General features: G+C 47.9%; 3 protein-coding genes across 3 annotated transcripts; 2 read left to right on the top strand and 1 right to left on the bottom strand.

Annotated features, from left to right (window-relative positions):
- Nucleotides 1–313: 313 nt before the first annotated feature.
- LOC137904712 (mitochondrial adenyl nucleotide antiporter SLC25A24-like) lies at nt 314–3425 on the bottom strand. The gene is made up of 10 exons (XM_068748915.1): nt 3261–3425; nt 3025–3151; nt 2845–2932; nt 2603–2714; nt 1972–2130; nt 1683–1835; nt 1492–1596; nt 1224–1391; nt 918–1068; nt 314–576 (listed from the first exon to the last, which is right to left on the bottom strand). The coding sequence occupies exons 1-10, from the start codon at nt 3423–3425 to the stop codon at nt 395–397; spliced, it is 1410 nt and encodes a 469-aa protein (XP_068605016.1). The 3' UTR covers nt 314–394.
- A 1807-nt stretch (nt 3426–5232) lies between these two features.
- Nucleotides 5233–11178, top strand: LOC137904558 (EEIG family member 2-like). Its single transcript, XM_068748753.1, has 11 exons — nt 5233–5378; nt 6792–6912; nt 7170–7199; nt 7606–7722; nt 7950–7996; nt 8841–8944; nt 9151–9246; nt 9367–9577; nt 9655–9791; nt 10185–10248; nt 10436–11178. Exons 1-11 carry the CDS (start codon nt 5233–5235, stop codon nt 10476–10478), a joined length of 1116 nt encoding a protein of 371 aa, XP_068604854.1. The 3' UTR covers nt 10479–11178.
- Nucleotides 11179–11776: 598 nt separating this feature from the next.
- Nucleotides 11777–15807, top strand: prpf38b (pre-mRNA processing factor 38B). The gene is made up of 6 exons (XM_068749054.1): nt 11777–12153; nt 12551–12619; nt 12808–12959; nt 13067–13127; nt 14176–14411; nt 14534–15807. Exons 1-6 carry the CDS (start codon nt 11944–11946, stop codon nt 15186–15188), a joined length of 1383 nt encoding a protein of 460 aa, XP_068605155.1. The 5' UTR covers nt 11777–11943; the 3' UTR covers nt 15189–15807.
- The last annotated feature ends 10033 nt before the right edge of the window (nt 15808–25840 follow it).

Raw genomic sequence — 25840 nt, 5'->3', positions numbered from 1 at the left:
ACTGGGCTCGCCACAGCCCTACAAGTCTCGATAGTAAGCAGTGAAATATAACAGTATGCGGGATGCGTTGAAAGATGTTACACAAGACATACATGCCAGTAGTGAAAGCACTTCAAGTCTAATTGATCACAGTTTTTTTCAAAGGACAGTGGGAGCATTAACGACCCATTATATATCATATTTTCCTTCCTTTTAGCATTCATGTGAAACGTCTGCATTTGTAATGAGATAAGAAAAATTAAAGCACGCTCATCATACATTCTTTAGTAACTCATAGCACACGTAGCTTCTCTGAACTCCCGTCCCGGCCGGTGCGAGTCACGCTCCGCACGTTGAACGCCTGTTACGACCTCAGGCATCTTCAGGCCAGTTCCTCCTCCACTCGCGTGCGGCATCATTTGGAGATTCCTAAACCGGTCTTCATGTACTCGTAGACTACGTAGCTGATGCTGACAGCTGGGATTACTTTCATGAAGTTTGGCAGGATGCCCCGGTAGAGTCCAAAAAAGCCATCTTTGGCTAAAATGTTTTTAATCAGGCTAGTCATGGAGGGCTGGTCCGACGCATTCAAAGACGCTGGGGGAGAAAAAGAGACCGGCTTCTGATAGCACGTATACACATACCAGTACATACAGATAAGTATATATACTGCACATGCAAACACACTGTATACATATACACACACATGTCTATGCATATACGATGCTAACTGGAGATATGCTTGGCAACATTAGCACAACAACACAACATCTGATGGGGTTGAATTAATGGAGACTGGGAAGCTAAACGTAACTCCCTTGAGTATATCTTTAGCTTAGCTTAGCCATCACATACCGGTAAACAGATATCATTTACCGTGTAATGACAGGCTGCTAAATGTTTCTCGTTGCCAGTATCTGCCACCGGCCCGACTTTACCTTGGGCCTGCATCCGTGTGCGCACAAGTGCGAGCGGGTAGCTGGCCAGCTGGCCGCAGGTACTGGAGACGGTCCCACAGCCCACCAGCACCAGAACGCCGGGGTTAGCAGAGTCTTTGGCGTGGTAGGACAACCAGGCATTCTTCAAACTCTGACACGCGCGCACAAAAAAATGACACACGGAATGGGAGAAATGTAAATAGCGTCCCTCAGCAACGTAGCAAACTTAATTTACGCAATTCAATTTAAAGTGTCCCTGCATTCCAAGATGAATGGGGGGGGGGGGGGGGGCACAAACCAGCGTACCTCATACACAGCCAGGTCTATCCCAGCGTAGGGAATGATGCCCACTAGATTTGGGACGTAGCCCTTGTAGAAAGCCTTCACACCCTCCTTCCTCAGGATCCTCTTGGCACAATCAAACGTTCCTGAATACTGGCCAGTCTTCCTGAGAGTCAATCTAGTCTTCAATACCTTCAAGAGAGAGAGAGAGAGAGAGAGAAAACAAAAGAGGAGAATTGATGGCGTTTCAACGCATCCCGCTGTCCTTGAAGCGGTGAGGACGTTGTCTCGCCTCCATCGGGTAGATGGCGGTCTGCGCCGTGGCCCCCGCCAGAGAGCCGGCCATAAACCTCTTGTGCGTCTCGATCGCCTTGCCGTCTGATAACAACTTTTTATACTGCAAAAAAAATACAAAATAAACAGGAGGAATATGTATATATATGTAATATTAGAACACGAGTATCAGAGTGTTTTGTCTGTTACTTGTTCATATGCCATGAACTTGATTGCCGTCTCGGGGGCGATCTTTAAAACATTGATCCCGTTCCCCCTCCATAGCGCCGTCAGACCTCCCTCTTTCAGCATCTGCTGGAAGCCGCCCACCAGACCGATGCGGTTGGTCTTCGTAGAGTGAACCTGCAGCGCGGGGACACACACACACACACACACACACACACACACACACATACATCCTTTTCTTCTGATCAAACTCCCCCCCCCAGAGGGGGAAAAAAAAACCCCCACACCCGTCTTTTCCTTTCATTTATTCTACCTGCATGAAGACTTTCATTCTGTCCAGAGGGGCGGTGCCGGTGCGAGACACGGCCCCCGCCACCGCGCCCGCTACGAGCTGCTTCCACCAGCCGCCCGAGCTCTTCTCCTCCTCTGTGAACTCATCTGGAATGGCGAGGCTTTCGCCGATGTCCAGCACCTTTTGATGACACGAGAAAATGTGCTAAAAATCATCTTCTTACGTTACAATCCCGTCTCCTAGTCGAGTCTATTTTTGTCCCTGCGTTAGAGCGACACTTTTTCCCTCTCCTACTGACACCGAGGAGAGAGAAACATTTACAAAACCTTGAGAAACAGGTTTCAAAGGAAGAGAACGAGACTGGCAGAGCGAGTCGCATGCTCAATCTCAACACGTGAACCGTCTCGCCGCTCTGCAGAGAGCAGCCGAACAAACAAAACAAAAACCCTTCATCCTCGTCAGAACAATAATCACCGAGCGGAGACTGAACCTTTTATCTTGCACGCTTTTAACCGTTTCAGATAAACATGCGCGTTGTTTACGCAAAAGCATCGATCTGAAGGGCTTATGAGTTTCCTGCTGCGTCGTATTTACGGTACGGAGAATGCAGATCGGACTCGTTTTTCTTTTTTGGTGTGCAGCTGTCCTGTACCGTGGAGTGTTTCCAGTAGCGGATGATCTCCTTCAGGTTTTGGGCTGGGTGCAACAGGAAGTGTTCCCTCCACTCGTTCCAGTCCACCATCATGGTCCGATCGATGTCCATGCTGAGGAAACGCACACACACACACACACACACGGAAGCTTCTTTTACCTATATAAGAACTATATTGCTTTAGTGATGTGCACGCTTCGGCCCGGATAGATGGCGTCACGTCATCCGAGCGGAGGCCAGACCTCTGTAAGATCTTCTTTGCGTTCTCCATGCTGATGTCGATGCCCAGCTCAGAAAGAGACTGCTGGATCTCTGAGGAATCAATGCGCCCTGCCACACAGCGTGAAAAACAAACCCCCCCCCCATTCAGACGTGCTGCAGGGTAAACACAGCAACGCTGAAATGTGTCCCTCATCCCTCACCGTCGTTGTTCCTGTCCAGGCTCCGGAACGTCAGCCGCAGCTTCTTCTCGTGCTCCTTCAGGTACTTGGAGAACTCGTTGAAGTCCAGACTCCCGTCCTTGTTTTGGTCGCCAGAGGACACGATTTTCTGCAAAAGAAGAGGAGACAGATTAGAACCGTTGGGAACCGTGATCCCTTAAACAGCAGCGGCAGCAGGGACCCCCCCCCCCGGGCCCCCCCCCCACGCACTGCTGTACCTGTGCGGCACCATGGCGGAATATGCCCATTGCTTTGAGACCCGCTCGTAACTCGGCGACGTCCACTTTCCCGTCTTTATTGGCGTCGAGCCTCTCGAACAGGTCTTGGTAGGACCTGCGGCTGTCGGCGTCCGAGCAGCGCGCTTCTGGGATTATCGGATGCATTCTAGCGCTACTGCGGGTCGCCGGATTATTAATCCATGCTGGAGAACCCGAGCGACGTCCAGAGTTTATGGGTTTTTTTTTTTTTTTTTTTGCAGGCTATTCTTCCAACGCTAGCCTTTCAGGAGGAACTGCAGCAATCAAGGGCGGAGCGACTTCGCGTACGCAGCCACTCGACGTTTTCCAAGAGAAAACAGGAAGATGGTAAAATAGAAATGGATAATCCCCGGATTCCCCGCGTGCACGATCCTCCTCGTAGCGATGGAAGTAAAGTTTTGCGGTCCCCGCGGCGTGCGGTGGTGCGCGAATAAAGGGGATTTAATCTCATCTGTCCGGCCGCGTCAACCAGCAAACGTAGTATTTCTTGGTCGCAGTATCGCTGGTCGCCGCTAGAGGGCGACGCCTCTTTGCTGATTGTCTCATGCACATCCTGCACGGTTGAAAACGCTTCTACTAACTAACTAACTAAATAAATGATATTTTTTTCAATAGAAAATTAAAACGAGAACAGTTTATATACCTGAAAATAACACATTAAAATATTTGTCAACCCTCATGACGCATTTCAAATCATTTGCTGCTGCTACGACCTTCTGCTAACGTGCACATCCAAGTCATAAGCTTCTGGGGGAGTTACTGAGGAATCTTAGCCCATTCTGCAGGATCAGGCGACTCTGAAGGCCACTCAAGAATGGCACACGCTTCCGCACGGATGGTGAGGCTTTTTCTTCTAGGAATACTTTGATGGAGTCTATCTTAACCTTCGACATGCGGCACGTTTCCGAAGCAGTCCCATCTCCAAACACACTGCTGATCCACAGGCCGCAACATTTACTTTTGTTTCATCGCTCCAGAAAAGAGCATCCAGAACCTCTGGTTTATCTAGAGGTTGAATGTCTTGGAATTGATTTTGAAATTGATTTTGTTTTGAGCATGGAAAAATAAACCTTTGTATTGAACTATTTAAACTCTCCTTGTTTGATTTGGTTCAATCAGACAGCTGTCAATCATAGGTTTTTGTGCCCGATCTAAAATGGCCTTTTAATAATTTTGCTTCTCATGATTTTTTTATTATTTATCATTAAAGTTTTTGTCCTGGTAGGCGAGGAGGACAATTCTTCCTTGCTCAACAGGTTTCAAGGAAGAGAAAACATCAGATCCATTTCCACCATGACGTCATTATCCCGAAAAGCAATATTATGCGATGAAATAACGGTGACTGGGTCGACTGAACCCTCATCGTGCACGATTGATCTGTTTTAGTTAAACATGCCCAACGTTTTTCCCGGAAGCTTAATCATGCCTCTAATGGTGCCATAAAAATGACGAGGTCTCCTTCTGTCGGGACGGCGTGTCGTTGGGTAATACAGAAAAATAAAACGTTGCAATAACCTGATAGCGTGACTCGGCCCTGATGATCGTTTCCACATGCAGGGCGTGACTTTTATTTCATGACATTTAACTCATATAAGTTGAAATAAATATTTTGAGCAACTTTTTTCCACACTATCAGGTATGGGGGGGGGGGGGGGGGCTCTGCCCGCTGGCTCTCTCTGTGTAGAGGCGCCTCTGGTGAATACCGCCCTGTAAATATTGATCTACCGTTTTTCAAGCAGCAGCAGTGGCCAATCAAAGCGTCGGATTTCCCGTGAGTCATGAATGATTTCCTTCAGTGGGTGGGAAAAGGAGGAGATTTGAACTTCGCATGGTGGCTGGACGCGGAAGCACGGAAGACCGGCAGCAGCCACCGGAGGAGACCGGTGCAGCTCGTCCGCTCCGCTCCGCTGCACGGTCACGGGGACACGGCGCCATGTCGTTCATTCTCGCCAAGAAAAAGCGATTTAAGTTCAAGGTGGACTTCGACCTGGATGAGTTATCGTCCATTCCCTTCGTCAACGGAGTTTTGTTCTGTAAAGTTCGACTCCTCGACGGAGGCTTTGCCCAAGAGTCGACTCGGTAAGAAGTGTTGCTATTTATAGCACGAGTTTACCGGTTGTTGCAGCTAAAACTGTTTAAAGGTCATTTTCCTTCTCTTTTATGCTCCAGTCAATCTGCTACTTTTTCTCTCGGCTTCGTTCCTGTATTGGCGTTTCATGTTAATCAGCCAACGCTGAGCTAACATTAAGCTACAGCTGCTGCTGCACTTCCGGCTTCTCCTGCGAGGGGTCGCCACAGCAAAGCAGCGTTCTCCACTTCACCCCGTCCTTTGCGTCGTCCTCCCTCACTACGTCCATGCATCTTCTCCCCAGGGTCGACCTCTAGCCCTGCTCCCTGGCAGCTCCCATCCTCAGCATCCTTCTACCTGATATAGCGCTAGCTACACCAAGCTATCGCTATTAATTGACCAATTAACACAACTCGCATTGGCGGCTTTGCTAAGCTAAATAGGGAGCGAATATTACCTTATCGTCGGGGCTTGAAGACTTTCTGCCACGAGGAGGACATAATGCGGAATATAATTCGGCTTTAAGAGGATAAAATTAACCTAAAACGCTTTTATATTTTGTTCACTGTAAATATTTTTTGTTTGTTTGTTTGTTTGGAGGCTACGCAGTTGCTAAGCAGCTCGCGCTGTACGCTGATTGGCTGTAAATTATAGTGACGTTTCGCCTCCTGTGTTGATTTGTTTGTCTGTTTGACTTTTAGCAACATAAAGTTTTTTGACGGATATTGATGACTATACATTAAATTGATTAGTAGAGCGATATTAGTGGCTAATTTACGATTTTTCGTGTATAAATGTTTATCATGCATTGTTTCTACTGAGGGCGGTGCCAAACCAGAAACATGAACTCTCTCCCATCGTACAGAAACATGCAATCCTCCTCACATCCATCGTTATGACCACGTTTAAATGAGTCACTCTGGAAAAACAGACACGGCACGCCAACCACTAACCATCGTTCCTTAATCTTGGCAACTGTGTGTTGCTAAAAACGTCCATGTAAACACAGCTTTTGTCTTCACTTCAAAATAAAAGCACCGTTTATCATATTGACCACCTAGGTTATGATGTAAGGTGCTTATTTTGTGTTATTTCAATTATTAGAACTCTGTCTCTGTATTTACTTTCATTATTTCTAAAATAATCCCTTCCTGTGAAGTCAAAATCACACATTCAAAGTTTAGCTCCAAATCAGCATTGCACATTAGTGCACAGAACTTTAGATTGCTTTAACAAACAAAAGCCAGAAATGTTTAAACCGTCTTGACGGTCGGAGATACGCCTACCTCGCGTGCCCTGTGTCTAATCAATGCATATTTCTAACCCTGTCTGATCAACATCTGCTCTGTCAGTATTCAATATGTCCCTGTGTGTTTTTTGATTTTTGACGTGAAGCAGAGGTTCAGAATGTGCTTCTCTCACAGGGAGTCTGTCCAAGCAAACTGTGTACGCTGGAAGAAGAGATTCTCCTTTATGTGTAAGATGAGCGCCAATGCCGGGACGGGTGTGTTGGACCCCTGTGTGTGCCGAGTATCTGTGCGCAAGGTATGGGACAATTTGTCTGGGGTCAAGCTCTATCTGGTTGACACAAGGCAGAAAAAGGAGTTTCCAAAGTATGGCTTCCTGACCGTGAACTGAGCTTTGGATATGCTTACATAACATCAGAATAGCTGTTAATGTATAACCTCAAGTGTTTTGTGCCGGCAGTTGCGACGCTGAAGGAGTCTCGAATGTGCTACTGAGAATAGTGTAATGAAACGGTTGAATGTAACATCATTCATCTTGTGATTTTTTCATTTCAGGAATTGAAAGGTGGAAAAAGTTTTGCAAAGGTAACTCCTCTGTTTCAGTGTCGGTAGCCACGGCAGTTCAATGCCAGAGTTTCAGTCTGGCCATAAAGTTAATCTGATTACGGTGCCCTTCCATGACTTCCTGGTTATGTGTCTCCGTTTGCTTAGGATATATTTTATTTTTATCTCCTGGCTTTGGTTACTGATTGAGAGCTCTGCAAATCAAAACCTTTGTTATGTTAACCAATAACTTTAACGACCAGTTCAGGAATGAGTTGATTGGGTTTACAAAGGATTGACAGTTCTAGACTGTGTGACTTTCTACAGATTCTCCAGGCTGACTGCCCTCTCACTGTTCAACACGACTAGTACCCAGTAGAAATGTGGTATTTAACAATGAAAACCGGCTCTCGAATGAACTGGTTGATCTCTTTATATCCCTGTGCAGCTGGGCTTTGCTGATTTGAACCTGTCTGAGTCTGCTGGATCTGGCAGCACGACGCGGCGGTGTCTCCTGGAGGGATACGACACCAAGAACACCCGACAGGACAACTCTATTCTGAAGGTGTTGACGCGTAGCTCGAAACGCCCTTGGGTTCACCCTCGGGGAATCTCTCCACACTGACAATGTGTTTGAATTCCATCCGAAACAACCAGTTCTTGAGGGGGTTTTTTTTTTAAGGAGACATTTTTACGGATTTATGTCAAGGATGGAAATCCTGAATATCCTGGCATTTGATTTCTGATCCTGTGAGGTGATTGAGTAAATGTTTTTATTTATTTTTGTGACAGGTTGTCATCACCACGCAGCTTATGTCTGGAGATCCCTGCTTCAAAACGTAAGAGCTTCTTTCTCCACCCTCGTGCATCTGTTTATCCTTACAGTCCGATTGTCAGTTCAGTTTAACGAAGGAAATGTTGACATGTCAGTTTTGTGTAATTCGCACGCAACACGCACTTCATTACCGAGCTGAGCTCTCACCCATCATATCTGAGAGCGGGGTCAACAGCACAGATCGGCTCCTTCCTGAGAATCAGGGCTCTCCCTCGTAATGAGTTTGTCATAAAGACCATGATGTAAACGTCACGCTTCTGGCATGTGGAAACACTTTCCTTCAACCAACGCAAAATACTTCCTTGTCTTTTTTTTTTTTTTTTGTCCCTTCCTCCTCCCACACCTTGTTGGTGTCACAACACAAGCGTCGTTGCCTGGGAGATGCGTAACGCGCTCACCCAGGCATGTCGCCAGCATCCTTCTTGAGCGGCGTGACTCATCGTGCGGAGGGTTTGCTCCTGGAGCAGAGCACTGTGGTTTCCCCGAGTTCAATTCTGCAGCACCGGATGTTGTTTGAAAGTAACTGTCATGTGGGTTTTGCCTTCCTACATATAAGTGACATGCAATTGGGCGAACGAGCCTGTGAGAGAGAGTCTGTGTTTTAAATAGCTCCCTTGTAGTTGTAGTACGCACATAAATGAGTGCTTCAGTATGAAATGCTATTTTTAATTCAATGCCGTTTCCAGTCTTCGCTGCTGCTCTTCTAGTATTGTCAAAAGCATTTTGATGATGACGATGATGTCGAGCCTTATTAAAACCTATAGAAGGTTGAATGAAGAGACTCATTTGTGTTGGTGACACCGCTGATCTTCTCGGCGCCTTCTCGCTCTCTCTTGTGCCCCCTTCAGGCCACCGTCCACAGCCATGACTCTGGGAATCCCTCAAGCTGAAGCAGAGCGTCTCCATGAGGACAGGAAGGGAGGCGACATGAACACGTGCCATTCACTCACTGGTACGCACGCAGTACGCACAGATCCTAAAGCGGCAAATGTTTTTACAGCAGCAATATTTTATTTCTGGTCTTGTCAAAAAGAAGGTCCCACAAATGCAGAGGATTCAGCAGTGACATCTGAATAATAAAAAAAAAAAGAGAGCATCTTTTACCCTACAGAATGAATACTTCCTCTCGACTGATGTTTTATTTTTGGTTTGGTTTAGGGACTCCGGGAAAGTCCATATCCGTTCCAGAGGAGCTGCTAGCGTACGGCCACTCCAGAACGCCCAGCTCCGCCAGTCAGCACTCCAAAATCTCAGGTGGAAAAAAAAAACAGAGATTGTTTTTAGTCATTTCCATCAGACAAAATCGATTCGGCAACCAGTCGTACAAATCAGAAGCCACAGCCTGCAGTGTTTGCGCTCCTTCCCGCTCTGCAGGCTACAGCTCGAATCACTCCAGTTTAACGAACCTCAGCCATCGTCGGCGGAGCTCGTCGGCAGGTTCCGACTCCACTGGCATCGGCAGCATCCTGGAACCCAGCGATCAGCAGGGTGAGAGAGGAGAGAGGGAGAGCAGGTCTACCCCCGCCATCTCTGCAGTTGCGCACCAAACCCCTGAACGCCCCTCCACCCCTGCTAAGGTCTTACGGTAAGAAAGCACACGACCGCCTATGACGCTAATAGTTGGTCTCTATATTTGTTAGACTTTTTGTCGTCGTGTTCCAGACACCCGTTGAAGCAGAACTCGATGGAGAATCAGCTGAAGAGAGTCGACGCCACCAGGGTGGATGCTGATGACATAATAGAGAAAATCCTGCAGACCCAGGACTTCAGCCATTGCTTCCTGGACTCCAGCGCAGAGGGTGTGTCCAGCTAATCCGTAACTTAACGGTGGTTGTCCGAGGGAACTGTATAGCATTCTGATGATGGGTTTAAATTACTCTGGGGGTGTCGTAATTCACAAATGAAACATTTTCAAGCATTTTCTCTTCCCTCAGACCGGAAATGTATGGATGATTTAGTTTTCATACTTTGTAGCCTAAATATTAATGGTAAATTAATTAAGGATTACAAAATTAACTTGCCTTATCATGACTTTAAATACAGTATTCAGTTCTAACTTCAAAGTCATATATTTGAAGTTTATAGATTGTTTTGAGACTTAATATCAGCCAATCACAAACACCCGCTGAGCCGTCTCTCTGTCCATTTCTAATGAGTGTGTATTTGTGTGTCTGCTGCTGCTGCTGCTGCAGAGGAGGGGCTGAGCTTGTTTGTCGGTCCTGGTGGGTGCACGGCCCTGGGAAGCCAACACACGAGGTGGGTACGGTTTGATGCTGCGAGTACGGATGACGCAGATTATTAGGTGCACGACTGGCTCCCAGTGCGTAATATTTCACATGAGAGCACTTTCAGTTCCACAACACGCAGTGTCTGTTTTGCAGTTCTGTGTGTGACTACTTTCCTGACTTCCTTCCTGGTGTCGTGTTGTGACATTCTCTTTCAGGGTCGCAGCCGGGCCCTTTGAGCAGGTGGTGATTAAGCGCTAAACTTGGGCCAGCGTGTCTGTCTTAAAGGGCGCCGTGTTGCACCGGTATGGGAGGTCATGAAGTGGCAGCGCCATCGGGACGCAGGCTTTCACGCAGTCGCTGCGTCTGACATACGGTTTCTGTTGATCGGGAGCGCCCCTCCAGTGGCCAGGAAATGGAAGTTGAAGCCACTTCCTGGAGCGTTTTGGTGACAGCTGGTATACTGTCATATCCGAACTGTACAATGAGAGAATGTAATTCTAAAAATGCTGTTCACGCATCTTCGGGATATTATTTTTGACCAATTAAAGTGTGTCCTTATCTGGTAAAGTTTATTTCAGTTTGTCCTTGTTCGCCAGACGGTGACACAGGTTACTGTGACCGTACTTTTTAAATTCATGATGCGTAATGTTTTTTGATTGCCAGTAGTTTAATCCCACTGCAGACAAACTCCTCTAGCAGGTTGTGGAAGAGACTGCATTCAAAACGGCGTTAAGTTTTTAATGTTTGATGCCTTTGGTATCTTTTTTCTGGTGCGTATGTGAATATATGACTTGTTATCTGTCAAAATTAATGGATTTATTTTTACCACTGATTTTCTAAATGTGCCGAAATTTAATAGAGTTTACAATAACTGACAGGAAGTCATTTATGTAGCGTGCAAAACAATGTAAAGATAAATGTATAAAGGTCATTGATTTGAACATATTAAAATATATTTAAGAATACCAAGTAAAAAGTACTCTGTGCTGCATTTTTACATGTCCTTTAGCAAAATAGTATGGATGGACAAAAACAAGGTACAAATGTATTGCAATATCCATCCGTCTGTCTTCTATGAACAATTACCAGTCCATCTCCATCTATTAAATTTGATATCAGAGCAATGTAGTGTCATCAATTCACCAATATTGCATGTTTTTGGGACTGGTAGGATGCACCCAGACATTGGAGAGAACATACAAACTACATAATTCTCATAATTATTGCATATATATAAACTTTATTACAGGCTGTAGACCCAATAGTAAAAACATACAACACATAATGAGAATACAATTACAAACACATTTTAATATGTTTGATTTAATGTATTTCTTCATAACGGTTTAACGAAATGTTAAGAGAAAACGATCTGAAATAGAATAGTTGTCAAAAGACGAATATATTGATCAAGGGAATCAAACCAATGACGTGTTACGTGCTTTTGTTTTCTGCTCTCCAACGTGCTGACGTTTTTATGTTTACCGCAGCGCGCGCACTGCACCACTTGCGTTCCGGTTCCGGTTCCGCTTCCACCTCGCAGCTGTCCTTTAGCTTCAACGACGGCGGGAAGTTGATATCAGCAACTTAATCGCGAGCCAGAAAAGGCAAAAACGGACGGAATTGTTAACGATCGATTTTCCGCAAATTAATATTGATGGATTTGTGAGCGGAATTACGGCAACTGTAAACCAACTTCAGCGGCGTGGGGGTTCGGGCTAGCATGGCTAACATCGGAAACCAGTTAGCAGCACAGGCCGTTAGCAAGCCTGCACCAGGAAAACACGGGAATGTATTGCCCCTGTGGGGCAACGAAAAGACCATGAACCTCAATCCAATGATTCTAACAAATGTGTTGTCTTCGCCGTATTTCAAAGTTCAACTCTATGAATTAAAGACGTACCATGAAGTTGTGGACGAAATCTACTTCAAGGTAAAAAAAAAAAAATAGCAGATGCTAAACCGCATGCTAGCTAGGCAACTACTGTAAATTCAAGCTAGTGCCGCTGTGGTTTCGGGACACTGCTGTCGTCAAATAACACCTCGATTCGGAAAAATGGCCCCTTAAAACATATAACTTAAATAGAAGTATGCGAAACGCAGTTTGTTTTATTTACAACCTGAACACTTTGCGAAACCATCAACCGATTTAAGCTATTTTAAGGTTGCGCTAGTTTACTATGAATCCCAATTCGTGTGCCGTTTCGCCTACATTCAGAGTGACTTTAACTTCCGTTTATTCATTTTTAGTTGACGTCGACTATCATTTCTACATTTATTCTTCTATTTCTTGCGTGTGTAAAGTGAAATATTGTTCTCTGCACGTGCAGGTGACTCACGCCGAGCCTTGGGAGAAAGGAAGCAGGAAGACCGCAGGCCAGACTGGAATGTGCGGAGGGGTAAGTGAGAAGTACGTGCTTTTTATATTTCCCGCCCCCCCCCTCTCCTCCTCCATATTTAAAAATGACTTGCTATATCAAAATGACAGGATTCAGGAGTACTTGTACTTATACTAAACCTGTTGAGTGCCGAACAGGCTAGCTTTAAATACTGGTGTGTTTTACAGTACGTCTTCCACCTTCTGTAGGTGCGTGGCGTCGGGACCGGTGGCATCGTGTCCACCGCTTTCTGCCTGCTGTACAAACTGTTTACGCTCAAGCTGACTCGCAAACAGCTGATGGGACTGATCACGCACACGGACTCGCCGTACATCAGAGCGCTTGGCTTCATGTATATAAGGTATGCTGCTCTGTGTGAGTTTCTAGAGCTTAAACTTGGAATGTTTTTATAAAATCGGCCTGTAGAGGATCACCGATGCTAAAGCATGACTTTTGTTTCCGTCTCAGATACACTCAGCCTCCAGCAGATTTGATCGAATGGTATGACGGTTTCCTGGATGATGACGAGGTATGTCACCACGGGTAATAATTTAATGTTTTTTTTCTCTCTCTCGCTCTCTCTCCATTAAACACACAGTCACACAACCCATGTTAAAAAGCTGTCCACCTTTCCCCCACCCTGTGATGCTCATAGCTGATTTTTCACCTTTGCCTTCATTTGGCTTAATTATCCAGATTTTTTTTTTGTCCTCTAAACCCGATTAGCTCGGTTACTTGTTCACGGCTCTGCTGCTGAATTGTTGAATCGGGGTAAGTACCGTACACGATGCTGGGTAAAACCTTTCGGTCATTGTAGTGTAATGGCATGTTCTTTGTTTTAGAGAGTCTTTTATCAGGACTTGTTGCACAAAACTATATTTGGGATTCGAAAATTTGAGCATTTATGGGGTTAACGCCGACACAGACGCATGCTAAAATACATGTGATCTGATTTCCACATGTATAACTTAAAATATAATTTGATCCCAGGCTGTGCAACCAGGCCTCCTTTTGATTTTCTGTTGCATTATATTTGAATTGACCTTATGAAATCCTTCCCAACTGGTTAATGCCCCTGTTTTTTTCTTTAGATGCCCATTGTGCAGCAGGTGAATTGGATATTGTATCTCACCACTGTTGGGTTGTGTGTGTGAGTGCAAAGCAGCTGTTCTCTACCTTTTTGTTTTTATAAATTTAACATCTGTTCAAACTGTGCTTACACTGTGGGTGGATATTCTTACTCCCACCTCCCTCCGGTGGGGGCGGGGCATTGACGATAACGCTGTCTTTGTTACTCACATTGTAAATACAGACAGATTAGATGAGACCAAACGTATTTTGTAATATTTAAAGTGACGTTTCCTCGACTTGGACAGTCATCGTAAAAGTCAGACACATTTTATTACCATCAGAGATTAAGCTAGATGAACAGAGGTGAATGTTCAGTACTTGGTCATCACATTTTTGCTTTGAAATTTGAGGCAAGACTTAAGAAAATAAAAAAAAAATGTGTGCGGCCTGCCCGTCTGTACTCATTGTTGTTTTTCTACGGCAACTTCTGCATTGTTTGATTCTAGGAGCTCGACGTGAAGGCGGGCGGTGGCTGCGTGATGACCGTCGGAGAGATGCTTCGCTCCTTCCTGACCAAATTGGAATGGTTCTCCACACTGTTCCCTCGTATTCCGGTGCCTGTGCAGAAAAACATTGACCAGCAGATGAAGGCTCGGCCTCGGAAGGTCGCGGTGATGGAGACGCAGGAGGAGGAAGGTTCATGCGGAGAGGCGGGGAGGCAAGGGGACCGACGGTGCTCCAGGTATTTGTTCTCGACTGATCTCTGGTCTTTGGGGACAGATCCGGTTCTAAAAGGAATACCTTTCCTGGGTAAAGTTATTGCTTTAAGTTATTTGCTTGAAGCTAATCGTGACTTCTTCCAAGGACACCCAGACGGACACCGAGCCCCCGGAGGTCACCCAAACGGTCGAGGAGCAGGAGTCACCACGGCGAGAAAGACCGGCATGGCCCCAGCTTTGACCGAGAGCTAGAGAGGGAGCGCGACCGCCAGAGGAAGGAGAGGGATGGCAGGGATCGGGACAGGGATAGGGAGAGACCGGACAGAGGGGACAGGGAAAGACGACGGTCCCGCAGCCCGATTAGGAACCACGACCGGCGAGAGCATAAAAGAAGTCTCAGCGGCAGCCGAGACCGAAAGAGCGAACGTAGGGACAAAGAGAGAGAAGGCGGGGACGACAAGAACAAGAAGAAGGACAGGGAGCACCACAAAGATAGAGGAGCAGAAAGGGAGCGGTCCAGGGATAAAAAGAGCAGGGGAGAGTCTAACGACAGGAGGCATAAAGAGGACAGGGAAAGGCACAGGGAGGAGAGGAAGGCCAAAAGGCCGAGCCGAAGCCAAAGCAGGGAGAGGAGGCGCAAAAGCGGCGGCGAGGAGAAGAGCAGGAAAGGAGAGCGCAGCCACAGCAGAGATGGAGAGAGGAGCTCTCATAAAGAGAGGAGCCATCATCATCATCAGCGGGAGTCTAGCAACGACCACGGTAAACACAGTGAACGCAGGAGGAGTCAGAGCGCTGAGTAAATGTGTTTCCCCCCCGTTCCTCGGCTAGTCCGTCACTTGTGCTGAAGACACCTGAAGTCCGCGCCTTCGGCCAGTGTAACGTTGCTCTGTGTTTGTCTTTTTTTCCACGCCCTGTTATAGACAGATTGTTAGTGTTCGCTTCAAGTTGCAGAAGTGAAAATTGCATTTTAATTTGTTCCGGTTCTTTCTGTTTCCGCCGCAGCGCAGTTGTGTTTGTACATAATGTTTCTTAGGCTGTCTACACACAATCGGTTCAGAACTGCCCGTCTGCTCAGCTCAGAGCGCGTCGTACGTTCTGCTATTCATTCCAAAAATATTTTTATTATGCGTAAAGGCTCAATCATGTATTGTTGTTCTTTTGTTTTTTTCAATTTTGAGCAATATTACTGGGATACACGTGAGATTTTCGTCACATTTCAGCTAATAAATCTGCTGTATTAGATCCGATTTGACGTTCCAATGACTGATCCGCAGTTACGCGAGCTGACACGAAGCATTCTGTCCATGATTGCGTGTAGACGGGCAGAGACCGGTTTAATGTCTGAAGGACAGGCTGAAAAGGGTGACTCCTGTCACACTGCTCTGATGCATTTTGTTTTCTAATAAAAAAAACCTTTTACAGACGATGAATTATTCTTGTTTTGAGAGAGAAGGCTGTTCTAATATCACACAGACGCAGATTCCATTAGAAACGGAGGATGTAGCACATCATGGAAACGAGACGGCGTGAGCAATATCAGTCATAGTTTTATTAGAATCCAAATTTAAATAGAAATGTCAAGACAATTCTCTGGACACACTTCCTGATATATTAACTTTATTCTAACTAATGTAGAATTTACGTTAGCGAATAAAAGTGAAAACACAGGAGAACAGAAGGCCCAGAAAATGAAACGTTACCTCAACCACAAGATGCAGCTTAATGTGAGAGGATATAAAAACAAGGCAGCATCTACCCCAGTGTTAAACCATCAAATATTGTGCAAGTCAAAGTCAGCAGAAATGGAAAGGCTGGACAAACCCACGTCGTTCAGGTCTAAGATTGTGTGTTGTGAGTCATTGAGAAAACCCAGAAAGGGACCTGTTAATTATGGGATTGCTGTGACTACTGTTGCTTCGCATTCAGGTCTAAGATTGTGTGTTATGAGTCATTGAGAAAATCTTTACCAAGGCTGCCCCTTTTTGGACCAAACCCAGAAAGGAACCCCTTAATTATGGGATTCTTGTGAGTGCTGTTGCTTCGCTTTCTCCAGCCGCATTCACGGCTCTGATCTCCAGGGTGGTGAAAGCGATGCCCAACAGCTCGCAGCTCAGAAGGGGAGTGTTGCAGACTTCGGCAGAGCCTTCGTGCACCGTGTATGTGGTGGCGAACGCGGACGACTGCCATGTCACTGTGGCAGAGGAGTTGTTGTACAGCGCTCCCGTTGGTGGGCAAGGAGCTAGGAGAGGAGGAAAGGTGTTACTTCAAACATCTGGAACCGTCTGCAGGAAATGTCTGTTTTGTTCATGCGGTGCAGTAAAATGTGTGACATCAGTTTTTATTAACTATGATGTCATAGTTGGCTTCAAACTTCATCCAGGGAGTGGTCGCACAAACACGCTGGACCAAAGCGTCAGAAAGCCGATACCACACCCACTTGAATTAAGGGGCGTGGTTAGAACTAAGTAATTAGCATTTTAAGCCTCAGACACAAATTGCATGACCGTAGGGCTGAAATGGAGAAGCGAAGGTGTCTCAGGCAAGAATCTTCAAAGACGTAATTTCTGGAACTTCATATTTAAAACCTTTAATGACTTTTTAATATTGGACCTTTAACTTTCCTTCACCGCAACCCCGTAATGGACAAAGTGGTCATGAATGAACTTTCCTTCAAAAACACCTCTGTGACCACGGATTAAGGTTTGATCACTGCAGAGAGACGGCAGATATAATTAACGATTGACGTTTATGTATTAAATCTATTTTATTTACATTACATGCGGATTTACACCATCCTCATTGTGATCTGGATCATCATCAAAAGGTTCTAAATTGTTCTGGCTATCTTTATACACCAACCATGAAGAGTAAAAGTGAATCGGACTTGATGTGTATTTTTAACTGATTTTCGAATCCATAAATGGAGTTTTCAATGTTAAAGTGTAATCGTTTTTTTTCCTGATATCCTGGATCCGATCCAGATGAAATTCGGTGGTAAGATAGAGGCCCCCCACCCTACATGACTGTGTCAAATTCCAAAAACATCGCCCGATAATTAAACGAGATATTGAGAAACAAATATTGAAGCTCCATGTTACCGAAATGTTGCCAAATATTTCAAAGAGGTCCAGGAGCCAGCGCCTCTTCTGGATCATCGCCAAAATGTATGCATCGGTTCCTGATAACATTCCCGACATTTCCTGAAAATCTCATCAGGATCCGTCTGTAACCTTTTGAGTTATCTTGCTAACAATCAAACCAACGGCAGCAATAACCTCCCGTCTCATCGAGGGGGAGTCTACCTGTAGTTCCAGTGCGAGGGTCAGATGGGACACTGATGCCAGCAGCATTTCTGCTGTCCACTGTAGCATTATAGGCTGAGCCACAAGGTAGAGGCATCTCAAAGTACGTCAATCCTGTGCAGTAGGAAGACAGGTCAAAGAGGGCCTGGGGGTCTCCCAGCAGTGATCCTGTCAAACGAAGCCTGTACTCGGTGCTATTACAGATGTTCTCTGTCCATTCGAAGCGCAGAACCTGGACCTCCATCTGCACTGGAAACAGCTGCACCCCAATAATGTCTGGAGGACAGGGAACTAAGAAAGACAGGGGCCACATGTTTTCATGTGTTCTTTCTGTTTTAGTGCAAACGTTTGAGGAATAGCATTCCGCTACGCTACCTGCTCCAATCTGCACCGGCTCGCTGAAGGAGCTGTTGCAGACTCCGTCCGAAGCCTGGACAGAGAAGTTGTACGTCTCCCCGCAATCGAGGCCCTCGATAGTACATGTAGAGTACACGCCGTGACAATACAGCATGTCTCCGTTTCCGTCCTGGGCACAGCCGTAGTATTCTACAGCGGTGTCTCTCGGTGTCCATGTCAGCAGGGCAGACTGGTCACCACAGCTGTGTGCAACTGAGAGACCGTCCGGCTGGCAGGGACCTGGGCAGAAATGATGAGATCACACCCCCCCACACACGTGTATGTTTATCATGTTGAGTTAACATGTACATGGTATACCATGTCTTTTCCACGTAGAAACAAATACCTGTGTTGATTGTGACGTTTTCACTGGCCCTGCTGGAGCAGTTCTCGTAGCTGGCCTTCACGTAGACGCTGTACTGCTTCTCGCAGTAGAGCTCCGATAAGCTGCAGCTACTGTCAGTGCTGTTGCACGTGTGCACGTGTCCGTCGGCACTGACGGCGACAACGTGGTAGGTTTCAGCTACAGGAGAAGGCGACCAGGATGCCAGCACACTGTGGCCCTCGCAGGAAGCGTTCACCATCACGTCTGAGGGCGGACATGGCTCTGAGAGAGGAAGACAGTCAGGATATGTTTTTAGGTACTTCAATTATCGGTCTTATATTTTGTGGTCAAATAGCACAATTTGAGAAATTTAGGATGGAAAAGTTAGAACTGTTAGAACTGCTCAAATGTCCAACAAAGACAAGGCATCATTCAAGGTCCATTCAGTAGGTTATTGTTAGTTATTGGGATCTGCGTGCACGTGGAATACGTACATTTTAAAAGCTATCTTTCAAATGGCCTCTGATATCTTTCAAACGCTGACCTTTTTGTATTTCTATCATGAACAAAGTGTCCAGTTTGGGAGCTAAAAATCTGCTCTTTGCCGATGACATGTTGCTGTTGGGTTTGAAGATGATAGAACTTCCTATGTAGGGTGGCCGGTGTCATCGTAAAAGTAGGGTGGGCAGCTTTGAACACCTCCCTCTGGTTCCAGGCTTTATCCTGATTTGAGTCTTAACAACTGATTCTAAGTGTTAACGTTCGACTCACGCGTGGTGAGGTTGGTGTACGTCGGCATGGTGAGGTTGCACTGGTCGTTGGTGGCGGTGAGGGCCAGGCTGTAGGTCTGTCCGCAGCTTAACCCCGTCACATTACAGCTGTTATGCTGAGTTGTGCAAAGAGTTTGAAGAGTTCCACCGACCATGGCTTCCACGGAAAAGTCTGCTGTGCCATAAGTGCCAGTCCATGAAACAAGGGCAGCACCGCCAGCGCCACAGTCGACGTCCACCCCTAGCGCTCCGGGTAGACACGGAGCTGAGGGGCAAGAACAGGAATTTCTTTATATGCACGAAGACAAAAGATTGCACAAGCAAGGACGGAAATGAGGTTTAAAATCGGTACCAGATGTCAGAGAGACCACCGCACTGTCAGAGCTGTTGTAGTACCGCCCCAAGGCCTTGACCCAGACGCTGTACCCCGCATCACACATCAGACCCGAGACGACGCACTGGGTGTCCATGTATGTGGCACAGGAATCGCCATATCCGTACCCATCGACTACGTAGGCGACATAACCCAAAGCGGAGTCGCTCTGCTGCCAGGAAACTGTTGCGGCGAGCTCCTCGCACGCCATACTGGCCTGAACGTTGGTTGGCGGGCACGGCTCTGAACGAAAACACACACATTTAAACATGAGAAAACAGATATTTTGCGCACTTCTTCCCCTTTTCGAAGACAAACCTGTCAGGAGGTAGTAATAAAGTTCTGAAACGGCGGTGCCGTTGCAGGTCCGGTTTTGTGCCGCGAAAGTCACGTTGTACATCTGACCGCACTGCAGCCCGTGCAGGTAACAACTGGTGGCGCTGCTGTTACAGGTAGCCATCACGCCCTGGTACGTCACAGCCTGGACAGAGTAGGCGCCGGCCCCCATTGCTGCCGCCCACATCACATGGGCAGTGCCGATGGTGTAGTGGACAGACAGATTCATTGGCATGCAGGGCTCTGGAAGGAGAATGAATTCACAATAAACACGCTTGCTGTTGCTTCTGCAGTGACTCATCACTCAGTGACGACATGCTGCACCTGTCTGGAGGTACGTTGCCATTTTAGCGGTGTTGTTGCAAGCGTCTCCCACAGCCGTCACGGAGACATTGTATTCCTCGCTGCACCGCAGGGAGAGGAACTCGCAGTCGGTGTCGGTGGTGGCGCAGCTGGTGTTGTGGCCCCCCGATGCAGCCGCGAGCTCAGCGGCGTAGGACACAGCTCCGGCACTGGGTTGCCAGGATACGGTGGCGGAGTGAGCCTCGCAGTCCATGACGGCTTGGATGCCGCTCGTCTCACACGGTCCTGCAGGGTTCAGGAGCGTAGCGTTAATTGTGTGCTACACGTGGAAGACTCACAAACACAAAGAGAGCAGACATGTAAATGTAAATTCATTGTTATTAGCCTCTTAATGCTAAATGCTAACACTATTTTCCTCTTGAAGCGAGAACGTCTTGGTTTCCTGCTTCCAGAGTTTTGCAAGACTTGAAAATCTCAGCAAGGATTAAAATCAGTTGCTATAAAACAATAAAGATATTTGTAGTCCCCAGTGGATGAACCCCAGCGGCCTGCTTGGCATGTGCATTTTTTGATTGTCTGATTGGTGGATGGTGTTGGCTTGTTGCAGGATCGCACAAAAATCACTTGTTGGATTTTCATGAACATTAATGGCTCAGTTGGGCATGTGACAGGGATGAACCCCTTTAATTTGGGAATGGACTATTCTTGTCAATCACACGTCGATGACCTGATGGATTACCATGAATCTGGAGGGAAGGGTGGGGCATGTATCGCAGAAGGAATGACAAAAGTGTGGAGCAAATTGCGATAAAGGTGCGACCATAAATCTCTGACATTCCCTTTAACATTCTGAGGTTTATAAAAATGACACATGAACTACTCAACGGATTCTTCATGACTCTTGAACAATATGCAATGTGGGGAGCGTCTGTACCTGACATAAGAGTGATCGGAGCGCTGTAAGAGCTGTTGTGCTCGTATCCCAGCGCCTTGACCCGGACGTTGTACACCGCGCCACACATCAGACCCGAGACGACGCACTGGGTGTCCATGTATGTGGCGCAGGAATCGCCATATCCGTTCCCATCGCCTACGTAGGCGACATAACCCACAGCGAAGTCGCTCTGCTGCCAGGAAACTGTTGCGGCAAGCTCCTCGCACGCCATACCGGCCTGAACGTTGGTTGGCGGGCACGGTTCTGAATAAAAACACATTCACGTTTTAATATGGCGCCGTGTTTTTCGCACGTATCTTTTCACTATCGGGCCCCTAACCTGTTTTGAGGTCATGTGTTTCAGAGGTCGCACTGTCACAATCAAGGTTATGTGCAACCACGGTCACGTTGTAGATCTGACCGCACTGCAGCCCGTGCAGGTAGCAACTGGTGGCGCTGCTGTTGCAGGAAGCCGGCAAGCCCTGGTACGTCACGGCCTGGACTGAATATGAGCCGGCACCTCTTGATGGCCCCCACATCACCCGGGCAGTACTGACGTTGTAGTAGACTGACAGATTCATTGGCGTGCAGGGCTCTGGAGTGAGAAAAGCATCCCTTATAATCCACGCCACACATTTAACTAAGGTTAATGTCAGGCTTGTCGTTAACCGCACTTGTAGTGAGGACGGACGGGGCGCCGGCAGGCCCAGGACAGGAAGGATGAATAGCCTCCACAGCAACAGAGTAATCCCGTCCACAGTCCAGGTTGTTGAGGGTGCAGTACGCCGCCGCCATCGCACTGCAGGAGGCGTTACTTCCATCAACGGAGGTCGCCTGGACGCTGTAGCCTGTGCTTGCAGCTGGTTCACTCCAGCTGACCAGAGCTGTACCTGCCGTGCAGTTTACTTCAGCTGACACGTTGCTGGGAGGACAAGGAGCTGGAAAAGATGAGAGGAAAAGTTGAAAGGATCACGCAGAATGAGGAAAACAAAAATACAGGATCATTCATGATTACATAATCCCCCGAGGCGGAGGTTATGTAATCACCGGCGGAACAGATGATTACGTTTTTGTGATGATCCAGAAGAGATGCTGGATTTTGAATCACTGAAATTTTTGTTAACGTTGCAGTAAATGGAGCTTCAGAATTTGTTCCTAAATTTATGGATTAAAAAATCCGTTAAGAACACACGATTCACTTTTACTTTTCAAGGTTGGTGTATAAAGATACCGAGAACAATTTAGAGCCTTTTCGTGATGATCCAGATCACCATGTGGACGGTGTAAATCCAATTAGGAGGGGAATGAGCTGCTTGGCGGAGGTCTGCGCTCTCCGAGCGCTTTTCTATTTACATTTAGATTTTAGGAGTCACATCTTACCAGAGTCAAAAGTAATTTCAGCGTACTGCGTGCTGTTGCAGCTCTCCGTGGAAGCCACCAGTCTAGCGGAGTACGACCGGCCGCAGTGAAGTGTCACACAGCAGGAGGCGTCGCTCGAGGAGCAGGACGCCACGTGGCCGTGATCTCCTGTCGCCATGACGACGTAGAAATCCGCCCCGCCCATCTCAGCCCAGGAGAAGTTCCCCTTGTTGGTCCCACAGTCCACGTGGGCGTTGAAGTCGGTTGGCTGACATGGAGCTGAGTGAGGGAGGAGAACGCTGATTTAGATCGGGACGTATTTTCGTCAGCAGACGTGACGGTTCTTCTGTGGCGCGTCCCACCTGTCCCGATCTCTACGGGCAGACTGTAGCTGCTCAAGCAGCCTCCGTACTCTGCCGCGATGCTGAACGCGTATCTCTGTCCACACGGCAGGCTGGCCATCGTGTACGAGCTATTTGAGGTTGTGTGCATCGAAGGAGGGAGCACGCTGCCCATCCTCTCTGCTCGTAAGGAGTAGGCGGTCCCGGGCTCGGCGCTCTGGTCCCACGAGAGGGTCAGCGTGTTGCTTTCGCAAGAGACTTGACCCGTAAAGTTAGTGGCTGAACACAACGCTGCGGCAGGAAGACGATGCAAAGAAAGGTGAGTTTTCCTATTCGAGTCGATTTAACTGAAGATTTCTTTGTCGCTTCTGTCTCTCTTCACCTGTTCTCAGCTCCACGGCCGAGCTCGGCTCGCTCCAGCAGCCCCGGTCCACAGTCACAACAGTGACGGCGTAGGTTTCACTACAGTGGAGGTCAGTGAAATTGCACGAGTTGGAGTAGTTGGCACTGCAACTGTGAGTGTGGCCATCCGCTGCTGTCGCCATAGCAACAAACATGTCGGCCCCTGTTACGTTGGACCACGACGCGGTGCTGCCCTGGCACGCTGGCGACACGGTGACGTCGCCGGGAGCGCAGAGGCCTTGGAATGTCAAGAGGAGAGGAAAGGGCTCGTATGTCTGGTAGAGATGAAATACACAAGGTGAACGGCGAGCCTTTCTGCACCTGCTTTAAAGACATGGACGGAGCTCCCGTGTCCCGCACACGTCTCAGAGTACGGCGTGACCGTGATGTTGTAGGTGTCACCACAGTGGACCTCAGGGACCTGGCAACTGGTAGTGTTGGTGTGGCAACTGTGTGTGTGTCCATCCGGGGCCAGCAGTGTCACGTTGTACCGAGTCGCGCCGGGGCTTGGTAGCCACGAGACCAGGACTGTGTGATTGAGGCAGAGCAGTGTGGCGGTAACATCCTGCGGGGGACACGGGACTGGGACGAGACAAAAAGACAGGATGACAAGCAAAGTTCTCTCAGACCAATCAAAAATGATTGTTTCATGGAGACGACATTTTGCTTCGCTATTACTGTATTAACCGGATCAACTTTAGGCTGCCAAGAATCAGACATTTTTCCTGGTCCGCCTTTAAAGGTTTATTTCATTTAATCTCAAAAAGGGTCACAAGCCGTCGTAAAATCCTGAATTGACCAATCGGCATTCAGTAGCAGAATGTTAATGGTTCTTTGGCAAAAACAAACTTCCTTGTGCAAATAAATTTGGAACTAAAATAAAATGGTGCCCTTTTTTGACTAAGAGCATGTGAACATAATTATTTTAGCTGTTTATATAACCCTCACCTCGGCGGAGGTTACAAAAGAACCTCCTTAGATATTACTATTATTGATTACACCAATCAAGGAAGTTGTGAGGCGCGTGAAAGCTGAGGCTCGACTTTTCGCTCATCACCTTTGTCTTGTCTGTAGGAGGCGCTGTAGTCGCTGACGCAGGTGCCGTCAGTCGCGTTCACGAGAATGTGGTACGGCTGACCGCAGACCAGCTCGGTGAGAGTGCAGCTGGTGCTGCTGCTGTTGCAGGTGAGCGTCTGTCCGGCGCCGCTCGCTGTCAGAGCGTAGCTCGCCGCGTTTGCACTGGGAGCCCAGAACACCTGAGCGGAGAGGTTGCTGCACATCAGCTGGCTGGACACGTTGGAGGGAGGACACGGTTCTGGAGAGGCAAGGGAGATATTAGCCATCGTTGGTGGATGAATTTGCTGCTGGCATTAGATGGAGGCGTTGCTACCTGTGTACAAAGAGGTGGTGTCACTCAGTCGACCCGCACAGCTGTCGTCGGCGCCCGAAACGCCGACGGCGTAAGTCTCCCCGCACCGGAGTCCTGGGAGACTGCAGGAAGTCCCACTGGTCATACAGTCTGATCTGTGTCCTCCATCGCTCACAGCGACGGCGGTGTAGTATGTGGCGCTGTCGCTCGGCAACCACGTCACAGGAACAGGATCTGGGGCACATGTGTGCGTGACTGTGACGCTGGTAGGGGGACACGGCACTGAAGGGAGATTTAAAAAAAAAGAAAAAGAGGAATTCATCCCCCGGCGCTCCGTCTACATCCCGGACGATGATAAATCTGCGGCGCTTACAAGTTTGCACCGTGACCTCCGCGCTCGGCAGACTGAAGCACGCCTCGGTGACGGAGGAGACGGTCACCGCGTAGGAGCTCCCACACACCAACCCCCCCGTGGTGCAGTTCGTCTCCGTGGAGTTGCAGAAGAGACGCGGATCCATTCCTTTGTCGATGAAGGCGACGTATTTCTCTGCGGGGACGGGGATGTCCCAGGCGAGCGTCAGCTCCCCGGTAACGCAGGTCACGTTGGCGCTTACGTTTTCAGGGCCGCACGGCACTGAGTTAAAGAGGCAACAGTTATTACCACCGACCGGTGTCCCGTCCGGACAGGAACCGTTTCACCCCATCGTCGTTCGGTACCTGAGTCCATGCTGACCGGAGACGAGACGGACACACACTCGCCGTCGTCGTAGCTGACGGTGACAGAGTATGTCGTCCCACAGGGCAGAGAGGAGGTTGCACAGCTGCTGACCGTGGTGCTGTTGCAGCGGAACTGTGCCCCCATCGGAGCCGCCACGGTTGCTGTGTAGAGCCCCGCGGGCTGATGGTCCTGCCAGGCTACCCGAGCATTGTTGTCAACGCAATTTCTGAGCGCCATCACGTTGGCCGGCGGACAGGGGGCTGATGGATAGGCAGAGGGTTAATCGATTGGAAGCGGTTTCGTGCCGCAGGGCGATGCTTCTAGAGGAGGTACCCCCCCCCTCTGTCCTACCTGTCATAAAGGGGGCGTCCGTGCTGACAGAGCTGTTGCACTTCAGATTCGTGCCGACGATGGTGGCGTTGTAATACTGTCCACACGCCAGGCCTTCGATCAAGCAACTGGTGGACCGCGAACTACAGCTGTGCGAGTTTCCATTTGCATCCCGAGCGCTGACCACGTAGGAC

The sequence above is a fragment of the Brachionichthys hirsutus genome, chromosome 15 (genome assembly GCF_040956055.1).
Source record: "Brachionichthys hirsutus isolate HB-005 chromosome 15, CSIRO-AGI_Bhir_v1, whole genome shotgun sequence".
In the NCBI taxonomy this organism is placed as follows: Eukaryota; Metazoa; Chordata; class Actinopteri; order Lophiiformes; family Brachionichthyidae; genus Brachionichthys; species Brachionichthys hirsutus.
Note: the sequence above shows the minus strand (reverse complement) of the source record. Positions and strands in the feature narration are given on the sequence as shown.